The sequence below is a fragment of the Bubalus bubalis genome, chromosome 16 (assembly GCF_019923935.1).
Source record: "Bubalus bubalis isolate 160015118507 breed Murrah chromosome 16, NDDB_SH_1, whole genome shotgun sequence".
Lineage (NCBI taxonomy): Eukaryota > Metazoa > Chordata > Mammalia > Artiodactyla > Bovidae > Bubalus > Bubalus bubalis.
In genome coordinates, this window is record NC_059172.1 from 78056911 (window position 1) to 78077166 (window position 20256).

Sequence of the window (20256 nt, forward strand, 5' to 3'; positions counted from 1 at the left end):
TACCAGCACGCTGCTCCAGAGGCTGGAAGGCACACTGGTACTCAAGCTGAATCTGCCAAATGAAGAACCACAGTATTGACCCTTCTCTACTAGGGAGTGATGCTGTAGGGTGACCCCAATATATGGCTCACACCAGCCCTGAGTTACCAAGTACATCTTGCTCATCCTGAAATACTGGCTCAAGTCAGTCAGTTTTGTGAAGAAAATGATGGCAAGTTCTTCCTTCCTTCATCAGCTCCCCTCTTGACCTGTAATTCTTGGGGCAAGCATTCTGATACATTTATTGTCATTTCTTGATAGAAATGGGCAGAGAAGTGGGCACAGAATCTTCCCATTAATCACCAGGCAGCTTGGTATCTGTCACTAACTTCTAGTAGATATTCAGAAAGCCCTGAGACTGGTGCCAGTTTCCTGGCATGCTAGGGGCAACGTAGTCCATGTTAAGGAAGTTACAGGGAAAGAAAGGGGAAAAGAGAGAAAGACTCAGCTTGAAGCTTGCACGTATAAGCTGTGATCAGAGAGAGTATAAACAGGGCTGTGACTGACCCAGTTCTTGCAGGTATGCCAAGAGCAAAGGTGTGCGGAGAGCATCACCACGCAGACTCTGACCCAGCCAGTTCTGATGCTCCTGACATCTCACCAAAGTGCCATTCAGGGATGACGGTGGCATGAGAGGAAGAAAAACGGCTCAGCTTCTAGAAGGGGTTTCCCTGGAAGTTTAGCGGTAAAAAAAATTCTTCGCTGGCGATGTAGGAGATGCGGGTTTGCTCCCTGGGTCAGGAAGATCCCCTGGAGAAGGGAACAGCAACCCCCTCCAGTGTTCTCACCTAGAAATCCCATGGACAGAGGAACCGGGCAAGCTACAGTCCATGAGGTCACGAGTGAGACACGACTTAGCGACTAAAACACCTCCACCCATTTCTAGAAATGAGGGTCTGAAACAGGCCCCAGGCAGGTAGCTGGAGAAGAATGTTGCTCTCACTGACTTGAAGATCCCACCAAGGCTCCTGAGGAAACTCAGAGTAAAAGCCTGGCCGTCTGTGACGTCAAAGCTCCGCCCACCTGGCCGGCACGCATTTCCAGTCCGAGCTCTCGTCTCTAGCTCTTCCGTTCGCGTCTCTGCTCCAACCCTTTTCCTTTCCTCTTTGTTCCTCAGATACAGCAGACTCTTTCCCGCCCCAGTGTCTCTGTTCTCAGGTGGGCCCATGAGACCGTTCTCCTCACGTACGTGCGAAACTCCCTCCCTCACCTCCGTTCGGTCTTCTCTCACGAGGCCTTTTCCACCCTGCTTAAAATTGCAGCTCCCTCACCGCCTCAGTTTTCTTCATAGCACACGTCCCCTTTTAACACCCTGCGCGCTTCACTTAGTTATTGTACTTCTAGGCTACTTCCCCTTCCTGAAGACGGGTTCCAAGAGGAGTCAGAGGTTCCGCGCGCCCTTCGGCCCCCAGGGCAGTGCCTCCTATAGGTGAGTGCGCAAAGCGTGTTTATTCTACAGCAAATTAAGTGTCGAACTCTCTGTTCTCAGCACGGTGCCTCAGGTAGGGCACGGGAACTCCAGGAGACAGGAGGCCTGAGCACGAGGGCCTCACACAGGGTTGTCAAGGAGTTTCTGATCCCGTGGGCTTTCGGAGAGCCGGTGTATTTAGGACTCAGCAGTAGAGTCCTTCAGTCTGTGGAGTGGTAACTTTGAGGAACGGATATAAGACTGAGGGTGCCAATAACTAAGCCCCTGCCATCCGCACCCTGGGGGTACCAGAAAACAAAGCCCAGGATGAAGCTGTCCCCATCAGAAAGAGCAACCCTACATTGAAGGCAAATTATGTGTGAAGTTTGGAGGTGAAACTTAGGATACCAAGGCCTACAGACAAAACGGGGTGTGTGGGCCTTGATATTTCTCTGGATGACTCCCCTCCCCCAAACACCTGGCAAAGGTCAGTGAACGCCTCAACCAGGTCTTTATTGATCCAGATACATATCCTGAGGTGTGTCCTGGGATTATTTTATCTCAAAAGTGAGTTGGGGAACCTAAATGACCATCAACAGATGAAACAGATGAAGAAGATGTGGTATATTTATAATACAATGGAATATTACTGTTATAAAAAAGAATGAAATAATGTCATTTGTAGCAACATAGAAGAACCTAGAGATTATCATCTAAGTGAAGTCAGAGAAAGACAAATATTGTACATTATTTATATGTGGAATCTAAAAAACTGATACAAATGAACTTATTTACAAAACAGAAACTGACCCACTGACATGAAAAACACTTTTCAAAGGGGAAGTGGGAAGCAATAAATTAGGAGTTTGGGTTTAATATATACACACTACTATATATGAAATAGATTACCACAAGGAAATATACTCAATATTTTGTAATGACCTATAAGGGAAATACTCTGAAAAATAGATATATATGTACATATAACTGAATCATTTTGCTGTACACCTGAAACTAACACACCATTGTAAATCAGTCTACTTCAGTTTTAAAGAGTGAATTGGGTATCTGGGGAGGACAGAAGGTAAAAGATGTCTGAGGATTGTATCACCCAATGTCTGACAAAGATGTTCAGTTGTACTGTCCTTAGAGAAACAGTGCTTCTTGTACATGTTCTTATTTAATCCTTATGAGGAAGTCATGAGGAAGGCATTTTTAAGCAACTGAGGAAAATAAGCCCCTCGGAAATGTTCCACATTTGTCTAAGTTCAAGGCAGCGTCAGCAGGTGGGAGGCAAGTGTCCTTCAAGGTCTGTCTCAAAAGCTATGTGCATCTCTCTGAACCACATTGCCACACATTGGCATCAGCAGGGTGGGGCCAGCCTGCCTGGTTCCTCGCAGGTCCTGTCGCCAGCCTGCCTGAACTGTGTCAGTGTGACCTCCCAGATCTGGGATAGAATACCTTGTGGTTTGGTCAGCAGCCAGGCATAATGGGAACAAAAAAAGCCCAAGTTGGATGTCATGTACAACACAGTAATTATAGTTAATAGTACTGTATTGTATATTTGAAAGTTGCTAAGAGAGTAGATCTTGAAAGTTCTTGTCACGAGAAAAAAAAAATTATAACTATTTGTGGTGATGGATGTTAACTAGAATTACTGTGGTACTTATTTCACAATATAAACAAATCATCATGTTATATGTCTGAAACTAACATAATGTATTATGTCAATTACACCTCAATTTTAAAAAAAAAAGAGAATGAAAGGAATTCTGAATGGTAGAAGCCAAAGTGGACCCACCGATTAGCTCCTTTCAGGAAACCAAAGACTGGGTTGATATTTGCTCTTTTCCCAGTACTTAACAAACAATGAGATTTTGGTAGAAGAGTCTCAATTATTCCAAGAAAATGACAACTCTTATGGGGTGAAATTCCATCACTGACTTTGTGTTCAGGGCAGCTGCTTTGCTCTGTGGGGCAATTTGTAAACATTTTAGAGACATCACTTTTTTTTTTTCTTTTTTTGCACTTCACTATAATCTCAGGATATCAAGTGCACAGCAAGGATTACTTCCCTCCTCTGATGATAAAGGAAACCAAAGTAGCAGAGATAAAGGCAGCTTCCTGCTGCCCCTTTCTCCCTAGAAATTCTGATCGCACTATGTCACCCGGGCAGACCTCCTCTCAACTCTAATCTCTCTTCTGATGTAGATGAAAGGTGATACCCAGGAGGTTGGGACCAGAATAAATTTCTCAAAAAGTGGAAAAAAGAGCCCAAGTCAGGCCAGACTTGTGTGTACTCTGTCAGTCTAGGGTACACCTCTATGGTGACCAGAGAGAGAGAGCCCTGCAGCATTAAAAATCTATGTCCCTCACTAGACCGCAATGCTGACAGAGCCTGCAGGAGGTCACTGGGGTCTCCTGTCAAAGTGTTTGGACAGCAAGTCTTGAAAGGGTTTCTCTCAGGAGTTTTGTCTGCCCAAGGCCTGTTCTGTTTTTCTTCTAGGGATTAGCAAGCCCTCCTGGAGTAGCAAGTGGCACCAAACACATTCATCCAATATGTATATTCATTCAGGAAATATACTTTGAGCACCTTCTATGTGCTGGGAACCCTATAAGTACCTGTGACACAAATCCTGTGCCATAGTAGTAAAGAATCTGCCTGCCAAAGCAGGAATTACAAGAGACACGGGTTTGATTCCTGGGTTGAAAAGATCCTCTGGAGAAGGAAATGGCAATCACTCCAGTATTCTTGCCTGGAAAATCCCATGGACAGAGGAGCCTGGCAGGCTACAGTCCATGCTCAGTCAGACATGCCTGAGCACACAGATGCAATATATGTTTTTTGAGGGTTCATGCAAATGCTATTTTGGTGGCAACAGTGTTGTAAGTATTGTGAAGTAGGACATGTAAGGGAATCATTAGTCATTGATGCTCTTTGATGCATTTTATTAAGGCTGTCCTGGGCTGTTGCATTCTCCACAGCCTTCTATTACATTTCTGCTGTGCTTTAGCTAAGGACAACTGCTATGATTGGTTGTAAAGTGGTCTAATTGAACAGCCCCATATTCTAGATTTTTTTTCTTCAACCCACTTTCATCTAAAGTTACCAATTCTGGGTCTCATTCTTCTTTATGAGGAATGAGGACCTCTTTATAAAGGACCTCTTTATCCAGAGGTCTACATAAATTCTTTCAGTTTGATGTTCATAACTGCTTAATATATCACCCTTATTAAAATTACATTTCAAAGGAATGTATTATACCTCTACTTAAAGGAATGCCAGCTGGTGGGTAATCTGAAGGGCCTAGCTGCCTCATGAGGTATGTCGGTCCAGCATGTGTGTGTAACTCTCAACACTTATCTAGTTCAATGAAGTAAGCAGCCGCCTCTGGAAACAGCCCTGTTTCTGATGCGTACAGACACCGCTTGGTTTAACCCTAAGTGCGACTAACGCAGAATCTCCTTGGTTTCAAGAATCTCTTGGGGCTTCGCTGTTGACTCAATGGCAAAGAATCCGTTTGCCAGTGTAGGAGACATGGGTTTGACCTCTGGGAAGACATGGGACTATCCCACATGCCGTGGAGCAACTAAGCCCGTGCACCACAAAAACTACTGAGCCTGTGCTCAGAATACTCAAAGCTGCTGAGCCTGGGCATCGCAACTACTGAGCCCGTGTTGCAACTATTGAAGCCTGAGTACCCCCAAGCACCCTGGAGCCGTGTTCCCCAATAAGAGAAACCACCACAATGAGAAGACCATCCACCACAAGTAAAGAGGGGCCCCCACTTGTGGCAACCAGAAAAAAACCCACACAGCAACTAAGACCCAGTATGGCCCCAAAATAATTAATTAGAAAAGAAAAAAAAAAGGCACATGCCCACTGTACATTGGGAGTGGAGCGGGTGTTGTTGGGGCTTCTCCAGATGCTAGCAGACCCCTTTACAGTGTGCCCCTCCCTGACATCTGTGTGCTTTTGCTTCTAAGTGTCTGTACCTGACATGCTCTCTGCAGGCCTGCTTTGGGCTACTGAAGCCTTACTCAAAGAGCCTGGGAGTTTTCGTCCTCTTGGGGCAGCTCCTAGACGAAGACCAATGGATCAGAGGCAGAACTTCCTCCAGGTTGATGAAATATTTTAGAGCAGGTACTCTATTAGATCTCAATCAAAAAAAATTTTGTTTAAAACCTATTATATTCATTGCAATGTGTTGGGTGCCATTGCCAATAGTAGTACTCGAAACAGAAAACAAGTAGTTTATGTAGAATCAGTAGTTCGATGGGGCCTACTTTATTCATCCTAGAGAGCCATGCAACACTTGAGAAGAAATTCTTTACCATCTGCCAAGTGGAAAATGAAGCCTTAGTGGGATTTTGCCTGCATCACACATTTGTGAGGATTTCTCCTTCCCTGTCCTGCTTTTCCCAACTCTTCATCAGTTTGTCCTGGGCCTGGGAGCATGGCTTCATTCCAAGTCTGCTCTGGGAAACGTTATTTAAGACAGCCTGTATGAGAGCAAGCATCGTGCCAAGCCACCACAGATGTATTTCCAATACTGCTATTTCCAGGATGTGGAAAGAACAATGTGTCAGCCTACAGGCAGGCTTGTTTGAAATATATGTTACTTCCAACCAGAAGTCTCATTGACGTGAAATAACACACCTCACTCCCAATACCTTGATGCGCCCCTGGGGGCTTTCACAGCATCGAACAGGCGACATGTCTGACTCCTGTGTCTGACTAAGGCTCCTGGAGGGTAAAAAATGAATCCTGATTATTGTTTTAATTTTAAGTGAAATGACTGAATAAGCCACCTATTGCTGACACTCACAACATCCCAGTATCTGTACTAGGCAGGGAGATGCATAAAAGTTCCTGGAACAAAAGTAGCCCATGTAAAGCCCAGGTCAAAGCACACTGACAAATGAGTCCAGGCTTCATTTTCTACTTGGCAGATGGTAAAGAATTTCTTCTCAAGTGTTGTATAGCTCTCTAGGATGAATAAATTAAAGTAGGCCCCATCAAATTATTGATTCTACATAAACTACTTGTTTTTTGTTTCTATCACTGCTATTGGCAATGGCACCCAGCACATTGCAATGAATATAATAGGTTTTAAATAAAATTTTTTGATTGAGATCTAAGAGTACCTGCCCTAAAATATTTTGTGATAATATTTTATAACAATACAAAATTATCACAAGCAAAAGTGACACATATGCCTTAAGAGTTTTCTAAATATTATTCAAATATGATTTCTTTTTTCAAGGAAGGAAAACCTTCCTTGAAGTTGGGCCAGAGGGCCAACTTCTCATCTAGTCTCTGTATATTTCTTTCTTACTGATCTCAACAGATCCCTTCTTAGCACAGTGCTCCAGACACATTTTCCAACTAATCAGAGCAACATGAGTTGAAACATAAATTTAATACAATATTATGAGATTTAGGAGGGAGAGATTTAAGACAGGGTAGAATTCGAGAACCACATTCTTTCTCTACAATTGCTACCATTAACCAAATACTTATACATGGCAAGAATTATTTTTGAGTCTAAGATAACTCATTTTATCCTCACAGTAACTTTATGCAGAAGGTGATGTTAGCTTCTTTTCATCTGTAGAATTTAGTATATTCAGAGTGGTTAAACAGCTTAATGACAAATGCACAGCTGATGATTGTCATAGGTCAGATTCAAACCCACATGTTCTGGCTCTAGAACGTATACTCTGAACTACTAGGGTGAAGAAACTCAGTAGAGGAGGTAGATACAGAGACTAGAGGGAAAAGTTGAAATCATTGAAATGAAAATGAAAGAAAAGGACAAATGAGGAAAGAAACAATCAAAAAGTGCAGATTTGTAAGCATTATCTGTTTTTTGTGGCTGTGCTGGGTCTTCATTGCTGCGTGCAGACTTCTCTCTAGTTGTGGCCAGCAGGGCCACTTCACTGCAGTGTGCAGGCTTCTCACTGCAGCGACTTCTCTTGTTGCTGTACATCGGCTCTAGAGCGAGCAGGCTTAGCTGCTCTGCAGCATGTGGGATCTTCCAGGAGCAGGGATCGAACCCATGTCCCCTGCATTGGCAGGCAGATTCTTAACCACTGGACCACCAGGGAAGCCCAAGCATAATTGTTTTTTTCTAGGATTATAACCATATTTTGAAAAATGTCTTTGTTTTGATTTATATATACATATATATAAAACAGGCATATATTTTACATGCATTATATGATTACAGACTAAATATAATGACAAACTATGTATATGTGTCTATAATATTATTCTACATATTAATAGTAGCAGCAATATGAAAACATGATAACATTTTTTAAAGCATCATGTAACACTGAAATTTTACTTCTTCCAATTATTCTGAAGGATAGTCCATTTCCTGAAGGAGAGTGAAGGGTAAATGTCAGACGACTGAATCACAAAATACTGGAAAGGTTAAGGCAGAAGCAGAGAGTTGCCATAGTACTTTTAGTCTCAGACATGATAATTAGTAAATTTATTCTGAGACCGTTCTTGTAATGATTCAGAAGTCTATTTTCATGGACAATGATGAGGACAAAAAGGCAGGGCAGTCGCGTTCAAAACTCATTTCTTAAATGTCATCATCAAGGTTTCCTCTAATGATTTAGGAAAAAATATTAATGTTCTATGCATTCACTAGAGGGCATGCCTATTTGTCTACCTTTTACACACTGTTCCTATAGTTTATCAGTAGATAATGACAGAAGCTTATGGCTTTCAGAGTGGCCATTAGAAAAAGAAGAAAGTAAACCATTCTTAGATTCTGTACATACCAATATTTCTCTTAGTTTTTACTTCACTGTCTTCAATAACATGATACTTAGGGAGTATGATGACTATTATGAATCTGAAAAACTATTTTTTAGCACTATGACTAATATGATCTCTTTAGTAGGTATAATTCCCCTTATCATTGAATAAGTTGGCTGCTTGCTTTGTCATTTTCAAAGAGTTTGAAAAACTTGAATCAATGTCCCCATGATCCACCTACACTGGATATATGTCAGTCAAATGGCATTAATATAAAAAAAGCCTATCATACAGTTGGTCAGTATCTCTAGCTATTTACTCAGTTGTACAAAAGTCTCATCAAAAATTGATTTCAAAATGAAAGCTTTCTGTGATTTGAGAATAGGTGTTGTCAAATTCATACTGGGAAAGTTTTTAAAAGTGTCCATAGAAATATTTACAGTCGTTGCTGTAAGTAGAAAGTAAAGAAGAAACTTCGAGCAATCATTCTAATGATACAATTAATTTGGCTTCATTACCTGGATCTTTTGTTTGTGGTGTATCTCTAACCTAGGTAGTCACATATAAAAGTAAATACTCAGAAAAGTCAATGTTTTCTATGGTAACAGATTTCTATGGTAGCTGAATTTTGAAGTTGACTGTCAGTGGTAAGATGCTGAGCTATACTCCTACACAACCTGTGATTAACTTGCTCACTTGGAAAGCTGCTCAGATAAGTTTCCCAAGTACAACACAGAGGTCTGGGTCAAGAATTCACATCCTTTTTGGTGGGTTCTAGCATTTTCTTGTTGATGCTTGTATAGCAGTCAGTTGTGATTTTGGTATTTTCATAAGGGGGAGAATTTCTACTCTGCCACTTTGAGCTAATCTCTAGATGACTTCTTCTGTACAGTGATAGATGATCAAAACAGATTAAGACCAAATTTTTGATATTGTTAACATTTTAGTTCTGACATTTTTGGTATTTTTTCTTATTGCTAATTCAACCAGGAAATAAATTTACCTTTTTATTCTATAATATTTTATTGTTCTGTACTTCAAATTGTCTGCCTATATTGAAGTGGACTTTTGTTCCAGTATTTTGTAAAACAGAGATTATATACTCATTTCCTTTATCTCACTTTCAAAGGATATATTAATGTATACTATATCATTTTTAGATTAGGCTAAACTATTAAAAAAAACACTAAAATGTACTTAAATAAACAGTTTTAAACAATGTGTACTTACTAAAGAAGCTTTTTTTAATTATATGAAAATGAGATTCAGATCTAAAAAAAAGAATTCATATCTTTTTCTGCTTCTTTAGTGATTTAACCTGCAGCCTCTAGTTGGGCAGGGGCTGTAACTACAGTAGAACCTCCCACCCGGCACCATTCAGCAGAGCGGTGGGAACACCTAGCACGTGACCCCAAGGGATGGTTTCAGGGTGAAGAAGGAAGCCATACCTGCTTGTTGGAACAGATGAAAGTCATACTTAGACTGTGGCACTTGGAGAAACAGCTCTTCCTTGGCCTGAAGCTGGATATTGGTACAGACTGATTCTATTGGAGCACTTTTAGGTCAGGCTGCCTGGTTGGCAAATACTGATGCATAGTCTCTCCATTTTAATTGAAATCTTAGTATATTTTTTTCTTTTTTAACTATTCATATAGTGATAAGATTCTTTCATACAGGAATAGTGCTGGATGGGTGGGATAGATTGTCCAAAGTCAATCTGTTCTCCTCAGCCTGAGTCACAGCCACTGAATTCACTCTCTCTTCCTCTGTGCCCCCGACTCATGTCCAACTCTTGGTCTTGCTCACTCTATGCTCCCCCCTCCCCTTAATATACATCTCCATCTCTTATTCTCTTTTGTATCTACAATCCTTTTGAAATCAGATCTTCTCTTTACTCATAGCCTTCCTTGATTAATGTGATTATGTGCCTGTGGACTGGGTATACAGTGGAACTGTGGATTTTCAGGTACAGGTCATTTTTCTTCCCCTACAGATTGAACTATGAGCTTTTGCACTGAGGCAATCACACTGCAGATTAGCTGGTCAAGATCCCAGCTATGTGTGAGACCTCTGTTGTGAAGCAGGCCTAGGTTTTAGTCCTGATTCCGATACTTACTCTGTATGCAAGTCACTTAGCCACTAAAAGCCTCTGTTTTCTCATTTCTAAAATGAGGATAGTAATAATAGTTACCTTATACAGCAATTGTAAGCATTGGTTGCTGTTGTTTAGTTGTTTAGTCATATCTGACTCTTTGGTGACCCCATGGGCTATAACCTGCCAGGCTCCTCTGTCCGTGGCATTTCCCAGGCAAGAATACTAGAGTGGGTTGCCATTTCCTTGTCCAGGGGATCTTCCTGACCCAGGGACTGAACTTCATCTCCTGCTTGGCAGGCAGATTCTTTACCACTGAGCCACCAGGAAAACCCATTGTAAGCGTTAAGTTATATTAAATTACACAGAGCACAGAAAGCATTTATCACAGTACTTAGCAGATGGTGAATATTCAGTAAGCACTTCTTATAGTTGTATTAAGTCCCATTTCTTTACTTGGTTGCAGTCTCCTTGAGGTCAGATGCATTTTCTATCTCTTAATCCCTGGCAAAGTTTTAAGCAGACAGCAGATTCTTGTGATTAATTTTATACACCTAGTAAAATCACATTGAATTTGTATTATTTCTCAATTTTAGAGTAAGAAGAGCAGAGTAAAACAGGCCCAGGAGTGGGCAGGCTTGGCCCTCAGGGAGGAGGTGTGTGGTCAGAGTATCAGACATCACTGTTCTGTCCTCCTTCTGGGACCCGAAGTCCAGAAAGCTCCAAATCTCAGAGAAGAAGTATGAGAAAGAACAGTTGGATAAACACATTTAAATTTCTTAATCCCCTAATCGTAAAAGGTTAAGCAGATTCAACATGAATACATGATTTAAAGCCAGTGGTCTTGAGACGTTTGCAGGATGATTGTGCTTTGACCATCCTTTGCCAGTATGCCTTGAATTAAGAAGCTCTTGCTGGAATTCTTAAACCCTTTCTTAAAATATGCTTGGTTTCTCTTATCATCTTCCAATTAAAAGGAAATGAGAAGAGATGCCAATTCAGCTGCCCTTTGAAGGAAGTATGTTGATCTCAGGACATATAATTTGAATAATAACATGTAGCACTTTGCCTTTTACTGAGGGGGCCCACCATCATGCCTGTTGCATTTCCTAAAACTTACATCTTGTCAGGTCAATCAAATTTAAAAGTCAGTCCAACTCACCAACTGTTAGCTGGTAAGCCTGGCCACCGCGGAGCTGCTGGTGCTCCTGGTGGCTGGAGTGCTGAGGAATCTAAATATCTTCTGTAGAATCTTCTAGAATCAAGCCCATCTGCTGTCATAGAATGCTGCTTGGCATGGAGGCCAATCTCTTGCATGGCATAACACACAAGGTTTTTGCATTTAGGTTATTTTAATTCATGGGTAGTGCATTTGGTATGAGTTTGATTTTTACAATTTCTGATTCAAATATTGTCATAGAACATATGAAAACAGACCTTTTCTGTATCACTAAATAACTTTTCAATTAAGTGATAACCATAAATACAAAAATCACCTAATATAAAATCTCAGCTAAATTTTCGGATCTGGTTACATAAAGGTTTTTTGATGTAAACAAAATCAAAGTTGGGGCTAACCAGATTCTCTGTGACCATTTTATCTTTAAAATAAAATTTTGCATATGAAGCCTCTCTCTATTGAGTTTAAAGCAGCACTTCCAGTCAATGCCCAGCATTATCTAAGTATTGATAGTCTGGGTAGCTGAAGTGTGAACCTTCATTTCTTTCTTTTAGATATTGCCTCACATTATCAATACATAATAGCAACCTCTTGGTAAATGCTCATGAATGCAAATTCTTGTTTTATATATTTTGAGAGGAGGGTAGACTATACTGAGAATAACAGATAAGTATTTGCAAGTTCTGTCTACACATTTTTTTCCTTTCCATCTGTTGCCAAATGTAGGAAATCACCTATAAAAGACCCTTGGAAATGGTACAAAATTGTGCTGTCATTTGACCAAATAACCACAATTGTCTGTGGCTTTGATACTTCTCCAATAAAAAGTTCTTATTTGGCCAACATCTTTTTAGTCACAATAAAAAGTACAACTTAAAGAGCTTTTAAGTCTCTACACTGGCTGCAAAAGAAAACAGGACAAGTACTTTATATGCACGTGTGCACATACACACACACACACAAACACACACACACACACATACCACACACTGAACTTTGTTTCCAAGGTTCAGTGAAGGCAGCACTTTTTCACTGGTAACATATCCAAAGAGATGAATCAGAAAATTTAGGAGCGATTTAACACCACTTTGCACAGACAATATCAGTCCTATTTTGTGGGGACTAAGAAGGGTTGGATGATTAAATAGTATTCTCTAAATGGCAAGAGATTATTTTTCTCTAAATTCAAGTCTGGAAGTCACCATCAGGGGGTCCACAGAACAGGCAAGAAGATGCCTGAAGTCACCATCAGGGGAAATAACACAGTGCAGTGTGTTTGCCCTGCCAGCCGAAACAATCCCCAGACAGACACTACATGGCACTCACATAATCAAAAATAGTTAGACCCAAGAAAGCAGTTTATGAAGAAAAGCACCAAACAATTGGGTGTAATTTTCATCATAATCTGCAATCTTTAACCTGAATAATGAAATTTAATCACCATAAATATTAAATAGTAGAATTCCAAATGATCGGATGACCCAAGTTATCTTTGAACTTTTTCTTTTTCAAAAGCTGGTCACAGTGGCACTTAAAAAAATAAATCAGAAAATAATATGGCTTCAAGTGGACGAATAAATATGAATTTTTAAGAAAGTCTCTGCATTATCTATTGCTTTCCTCTTGATTTGGCTCCATTGATAATTTCTCCCCAAGTTTTCTAATAAGTTCTGCCAGGTCTTCTGAATTCTGAGTTTTTTCTTCAAGGAGTTCATAGCGGAGACTTGAGATGTCTTGTTTAATTTCCTTCAGTTCCCCTTTGAAAAACAAGAGTGACAAGAATTCAATTGTAAATATGTAATGCAGAGAAACTGGTGATTCTGTATAGATCAAAATCTGTTTTAATTCCACACACATCTGTATTTTGAATCTTTTCAAAGGAAATCACTCTTAATGGGGGCAGATTTCTATTTTCTCAGCTAAGTATTTTGGGTAATGAAAAGATTATAGAGAAAACTTATAATGAAAGTCCCCCTAAAATAATTGAAATTGAAACATTGGCAACAAATGTTACAGGATTTTGGGGGCAATGGACCCTCACTTTCACCACCCACTTATTTCTCCCTTCAAGTGTAAGTGAAAGCGTTAGTCACTCAGCTGTGTCCAACTCTTTGCAACCCTGTGAAGGCTTCTCTGTCCTTGGGATTCTCCATGCAAGCATACTGGAGTGGGTTGCCATGCCATCCTCCAGGGAATCTTCCTGACCCAGGGATCAAACCGGGTCTCCTGCATTGCAGGCTGATTCTTTACTGTCTGAACTACCAGGGAAGTCCTCTCCCTCTAAAGCCCCCCACAAAAATAGTACAGTCTACTTTCCCTGTTTGCAGGCTCCACATCTGGAATATGAAGGATAGGCTGGAATACCATACTCCTTTTTTATATGAGGAACTTGGTATTGACACAGGTCCTAGAACCAATCTCCCACAAAGACTAAGGGATGACCACAGTTACTTATCTAGCCAACGGCATCTGCCCTTTGGAGAAATAGCCTCTATTTCCTCAGCATGAGGCAGTGCTGATGCCTGGTGCGATGCAGTCTTCTCCCCTTGAAGCCCACCCTTCCCACGTCCACCTCTCCAGCTCTGCCTCAACTTGGCCTCAGGCCCCAGGTGTGGCTCATGCTCACGGGCTGACTTCAACTCACCTTCATTCACTTCATCACTTTCCTTGTCTATCTGGGCTTGTAATACATATCTTTTAATGAGCCTCTTCATTATTTTCTAGACAGGAAAAGGAAAAATCCATCTTAGTTTTACATTCATGACCAATTCATTTGGAATAAGCTTCTGAATCTTTCTGTCTTTAGTAAATACTTTGAAGTGATAGCTATGAGAGATTAAGATGATTTATCTGATAGGGAATGTATACTATCTACAGATTTTAAAGTACATTTTAACATCACCAGGGCTAATGACTCAAAAGTTAATTCATGAGAAAAGAGTAAGTTTAGAGCAAACGCATAATCCTTGATGTTCATTGCTTGTATTTTACTTGAAAAATGTTAGAACAAGACACAGCCTTTCAGCTGGGTGGGTCAAAGGTGTGCAGTTCGGCCTGTGGGAATGGAAAGTTAAGTAAATGTGCCTCATTTATGGATTTTCCCCTCCATTACCAAAAAATGTAGCCAGTTTTGATCGTATACTTTCTAATAATTTAGGATTGGCTAGTTTCAATGTAATAATATTTCTCCAGCACTTGGCTTCTACCATGAGGATACTGCTTTTACTATATACTTTTTATAAATAATAAGAGGCTTAGCACATATGTAGGAAGTCCTGAGCGGATGGATATATAGCTAAACCAAATCTTACTACCTAAGCCCAAAATTAAATGATAGACAATAAAGTCCCACTTTCAAGAACTTATTCTAAGAATGTAATTAGGTATACAAACAAGTCTGTTCATAGTAGTACTCCTTATAAAAGTGGAAAAAATAAACCCTAAATGTTCATCAATAGGGGATTATTTATTTGTACAAAGGAATACAGTACCTCCATTAAAATTAATATGAATATATGCTTTGCGAAGCGGAAAACTATTACTCATTATATATTATTATCTCATTTAGATAACACTGCATATTTGTTGTTGTTGCTGTTTAGTCACTGAGTTGTGTCCAACTCTTTTGCGATGCTGTGGAGTGTAGCCAGGCTCCTCTGTCCAGGCAAAAATAGTGGAGTGGGTTGCCATTTCCTTCTCCAGGGGATCTTTCCAACCCAGAGATCAAAGCAGCATCTCATGCATTGGCAGGTGGATTCTTTACCACTGAGCCTTCAGGGAAGCCCAATATTGCATAAACATTTCTATAATAATATTAAAATGTATGTAAAATTATACACATACGTATAATCATCTGGCAGAATATTCACAAAAAGTAAGTAGTCTTAATTGCTCAGTAATAGGGTTTGAGGTGACTTTTACTCTCTTCTTATGCTTTTTGAATATAGTCTTGATACAATAAACATGTAGGGTCTAATTCCCATGATGGCAAGATTTCATCTATTTCATTTACTTCTGTATCTCTAGTACTTAGAAAGTGCATGGTATGTTGTAATTACTCAATAAATATTTTTTGTATTAGTGCATTATCACTGAAAAAATATCATAACAGGTCATTATCCTTTTAATAATTGCACTGTGTGAGTTTCTAAATATTACAAATAACTAGTCTTATTTCTTTAAAACCTCATGCTTACCTGATATTGTCTTGGAGGATTAGTGAAACTGTTTAACTGGAAATCTTCTGAGCTCCTTATACTTGATTGTTTACTATGTGCAAACTGTAATTTGAAAAGAATTAGAAATTGATTCTTATTTAATTTTTAAATAATGTGATGGCCTTTATCTCATAGTTTCATATGTGATAGTTATACATATGAACTAATAGTCATATACATAATCTTTTCTATATGTATGCTGCTGCTGCTGCTAAGTCGCTTCAGTCGTGTCCGACTCTGTGCGACCCCATAGACGACAGCCCACCAGGCTCCCCCGTCCCTGGGATTCTCCAGGCAAGAACACGGGAGTGGGTTGCCATTTCCTTCTCCAATGCGTGAAAGTGAAAAGTGAAAGTGAAGTAGCTCGGTCATGTCTGACCCTCAGCAACCCCATGGACTGCAGCCTTCCAGGCTCCTCCGCCCATGGGTTTTTCCAGGCAAGACTACTGGAGTGGGGTGTCATTGCCTTCTCCGTTCTATATGTATAGTGCCATTTTAACTTAATTTGCTTAATATTCTTTCTTCCAACACAAATCATAGATGTTTTAGGTGTGTTCAGCCTCTTGGTGGCTATTAGAGGTTGTCTGAGGACTGTCTTAGACTCCGTGGCTGTCAGTCATGCTGTCATGAGAGTCATGCTTTAACACTCCCACAGTTGTATCCTTGGTAGAGGGAGAGGCAAACAAGTTGAGAAAATAATAGTGGTGATCTCAGAAGTCCACTGGTGAGGGAGCCACAGTCCAGCACGACTGACAACACCATCTGCACATGCAGTAGACCGTGATGAGACTCCTGAGGAAACACCAGGAGACGACTTTGTTGAGGGATAGGATCCAGGTGTCAAGAAAGCACTAATAAATCTATTTGAATTTTAGAATGTGTATAATACCCTATCTGGGTAGGACTTTTCAAATAATACATATGCTTGAAGAGGCAAATGACAAAGAAAGCAATCTGCAAGAGAGGTGGTAAAGCACCATATTGACATGCTAAGAGAAAGATCAGAAACCTCTTTAACACATTTTCTAAAGGGAAAAATGGCTTTACAAAGAAATAAATAGGAGAAACTGAACAAAACACAGTATCTCCAGATATATATTTTGTAGGGTGCAAAATTTTTTCAGGGGTAAAGAAACTTCAAGACCATTTACTAAGACAGCCATGATTTCTATTTCCCAGTGATATCTACATTGTTAGAGCTAATGCATGCTTGCTTGCTTCAGTTGTGTCTGATTCTTTGTGATCCCATAGACTGTAGCCCACCAGGCTCCTCTGTCCATGGGATTCCTCAGGCAAGAGCACTGGAGTGGGTTGCCATTTTTTCCTCTGTTAGAAGTAAAATGAAAGTGAAAGTCGCTCAGTCATACCCAACTCTTTGCCACCCCACTGGACTATACGGTCCATGGAATTCTCCAGGCCAGAATACTGGAGTAGGTAGCCTTTCCCTTCTCTAGGGGATCTTCCCAACATAGGAATCAAACCCAGGTCTCCTGCATTGCAGGTGGATTCTTTACCAATCAGGGAAGCCCAATGAAATTCAATTAAAATCCTTAACTCCAATTCTTTGATGCTATAAATGGCCACACATTGAAGTAAAGCAGCTATGCACACATTCATCCATTAAACAGGTATTTTATGAGCGTCTTCTATATGTAAAGAACTGTGCTATGTCCTGAGTATTTAATTAAGAACATAAATAATTATCTAGCTGAGTTATAATAGGAAAAATATGGCAAGGCTGACAAGATTCATAAAAATATATATAATTGTGAAGATATTCTTTAGATAATATCCTTTTTCATGTAGCTATTTCCCTTTCTCTTTCACCCTTTCTAAAAATGTCAAGAAAATATCTGTATTTTTTTTTAACTTGATATCAACTTTTAAAAAAATAAGATAAAATTATACAGTTGACCAAATTAACCAGAGAGATGGCTTAGGTTCTGTAGAAGAACTCTTGACAAAAGCCTGAAAATTCAAATCTGGTTCTGCCTTCAGGTTAGCTGTGGAACACTAGGTGAGAAGCTGAAATCCTATAATCTCTCCTGATAGTGAAGAGAATGCCCTAGTTGATCTCTGGAGTCATGCTGCTGCTGCTGCTAAGTCGCTTCAGTCGTGTCTGACTCTGTACGACCCCACAGACAGCAGCCCACTAGGCACCCCTGTCCCTGGGATTCTACAGGTAAGAACACTGGAGTGGGTTGCCATTTCCTCCTCCAATGCATGAAAGTGAAAAGTGAAAGTAAAGTCACTCAGTCGTGTCCAACTCTTCCTGACGCCCTGGACCGCAGCCCACCAGGCTCCTCCATCCATGGGATTTTCCAGGCAAGAGTACTGGAGTGGGGTGCCATTGCCTTTTCCACTGGAGTCCTTTAAACCCCATTAATTTATGAATTTGTGAGACAAATGTAAACTTCAACATATTTTAATATTTAATTCATTTGCAAATAACATAATCATTAATTTTTATAATGATATAAAATATAATGATCGTAACCTATAATATTAGATATGATTCCTGAATTTCAAACTGTGACTTATGCTTTAAAGACATCATTAAACATGAATGACCAGAGTCAAGCTCACTTCCACCCCTCGGTTTTTAAGCTAAAGCATGGAGCGTGAGGACAGGTTCATAACCAGAGGGAAAAGATCCAAACAAAGGGAATTTTGGAGCATCCCAGCCATCTACTTATGAACACCTAGCCTCATGGTGACAAATTATTAATTTAATGTTTTCTTTTGTCAGAGGCCACGAACATATCCAAATGGTGTTCATGGAAATAAGAAAGTGAAAATTTATACTTCTTTGAGTTTATTTTAGAGATGAATGTGTGGACCTTAGTACATGATGTGCCAATCATCCCAAATTAAAGCAGCTCCACAACACACCACACCTATGGCAATAATACTTTTTTGAAAACTTAATAACCACACAGGTGGTCTTTCATTTGCTCTTTTCTAACTTAAGGCCTTTGAATTTGTTGTTCCCAATCCCCACAACATTATCTTCCTGGGTCTTTGCCTGACTGACTTGCTTTGTCTGATCCTCTGGAGTTGAGATGAATGTATAAGCTCCTCAGATGGCTTTCTCTGCCCACGCCATGAAAATAGATCTTAAGAAAGCTAGGCCTTTTGTATCCTTCGTGCTCTGTGCATGCCAAGTTGCTTCAGTCGTGTCTGACCCCTTGTGACCCTAAGGACTGTTGCCCACCAGGCTCCACTGTCCATGGAATTCTCCAGGCAAGAATACTGAAGTGGGTTGCCCTCCAGGGGAGCTTCCCAACCCAGAGATTAAACCCGTGTCTCTTATGTCTCCTGAATTGGCAGGCAGGTTCTTTACCACTAGCACCACCTAAGAAGCCTCTTGTATCCTTCATAACATGCCAATTACTTTATTCATTGGCTTGTTTACATGGTTATTGTTTACACCCTCCTGGGCTCCACAGAAGGAAGGACTTTGTTTAGTTCATCTCAGTTTCCCCAGAGCCATCACTCTGAGACAGATGGTAAATGCTCAGAAGTAGTTGGCTGATGAAATGAATGAAGAAGTACTTTTGGGTAACTAGTGGAGATCACTTGGTTTCCAGACACCTTGCTGTACAAGGCATGTACAATCTAGGTTCATGAAACAGCTGGCTACAACTCAACCACATGGGAAAAATATATCTGAAACCTGGAGAGCTGGTTTTAAGGTCTGAGGCAGATGACTTACAAACTGACATACTGGATGACACAAAAGAGGCAAGGGAAAGCCAGAAAACAGTTTTAAGAATGCATACAATTATAGGTTTTCTAAAGTGTAGATCTACAGTATGTCATACAGTTTTAGCATAACACATGGCTTCCCTTTGCATGCACCCAGTAGGCAGAGTCTGGGCTTTCTCAATTGCAACATTTTTAACACTTTGGGCTGAGTAATTTTTTTTTTTACTTTAAAAATTCCATGTGTTTGAAAATTAAATGTCCACTTTTCAATGATGGGTGTATCTAAGAAGCCATTACAAGGAAAATTAGAAAATATATGTAACAGAAAATAATAGAATTTTATATCACTAACACTGCCATTTAATAGAAAAATCTATAATCACTTTTTAAAATCCAGATGCACATTTTTGAAAAATACAAATACCCAGGTATTGTTTTTTTGCTCCAAAGCTCCAGATGTAATTCCAATGAGCAGCCATGTTTAAAAATAAGGTTTTTAATTTGATCTTTTACTTTTAGCCTGTTTCACTTTTTCTATTTCATATTCAGTGCTCCCATTTAATTTCATTTATGGGTTGGGTACTTCCTTACTGTGGGGGTCTTCTAGCGCATTGTATAATGTTTGCCCGTATCCCTGGTCTTCACCCCTAGACGCCAATAATAGGACCCATCACTAGTTTTGACAACCAAACCTGTCTCCAGGTATTACAGATGCACCCTAGACTGCTGGTCATGTGGGATCAAAATCAGCTCTCACTGGGAACCAGTTATATAATTAAATGGTACCTGACTAAGCAGTAATAAATCCACTTGGATCTTTTTTATGTGACGAAT

At 40.0% G+C, this 20256-nt stretch overlaps 1 protein-coding gene and 1 long non-coding RNA gene across 7 annotated transcripts in view; one reads left to right on the top strand and one right to left on the bottom strand.

The window, feature by feature from the left end:
- Window positions 1-1056: 1056 nt before the first annotated feature.
- LOC102412447 overlaps window positions 1057-20256 on the top strand; it is a 37913-nt gene continuing 18713 nt past the window's right edge. Inside the window, exons 1-3 of the long non-coding RNA XR_327021.4 lie at window positions 1057-1197; window positions 1384-1468; window positions 17713-17896. This is a non-coding gene — a long non-coding RNA (uncharacterized LOC102412447). The remainder of the gene's footprint in view (window positions 1198-1383; window positions 1469-17712; window positions 17897-20256) is intronic.
- Window positions 12825-20256, bottom strand: part of TRPC6 (transient receptor potential cation channel subfamily C member 6) — a 158307-nt gene continuing 150875 nt past the window's right edge. For 4 of the 6 annotated variants that reach the window (XM_044929797.2, XM_044929796.2, XM_044929793.2 and 1 more), the window contains 3 exons: window positions 15694-15777; window positions 14142-14217; window positions 12825-13254 (listed from right to left, as the gene is read on the bottom strand). In XM_044929797.2, coding sequence (XP_044785732.2) covers window positions 13103-13254; window positions 14142-14217; window positions 15694-15777 — 312 coding nt within the window. In that variant the 3' untranslated portion in view covers window positions 12825-13102. The remainder of the gene's footprint in view (window positions 13255-14141; window positions 14218-15693; window positions 15778-20256) is intronic. The other 2 variants (XM_044929795.2, XM_044929794.2) reach the window with 1 other exon arrangement.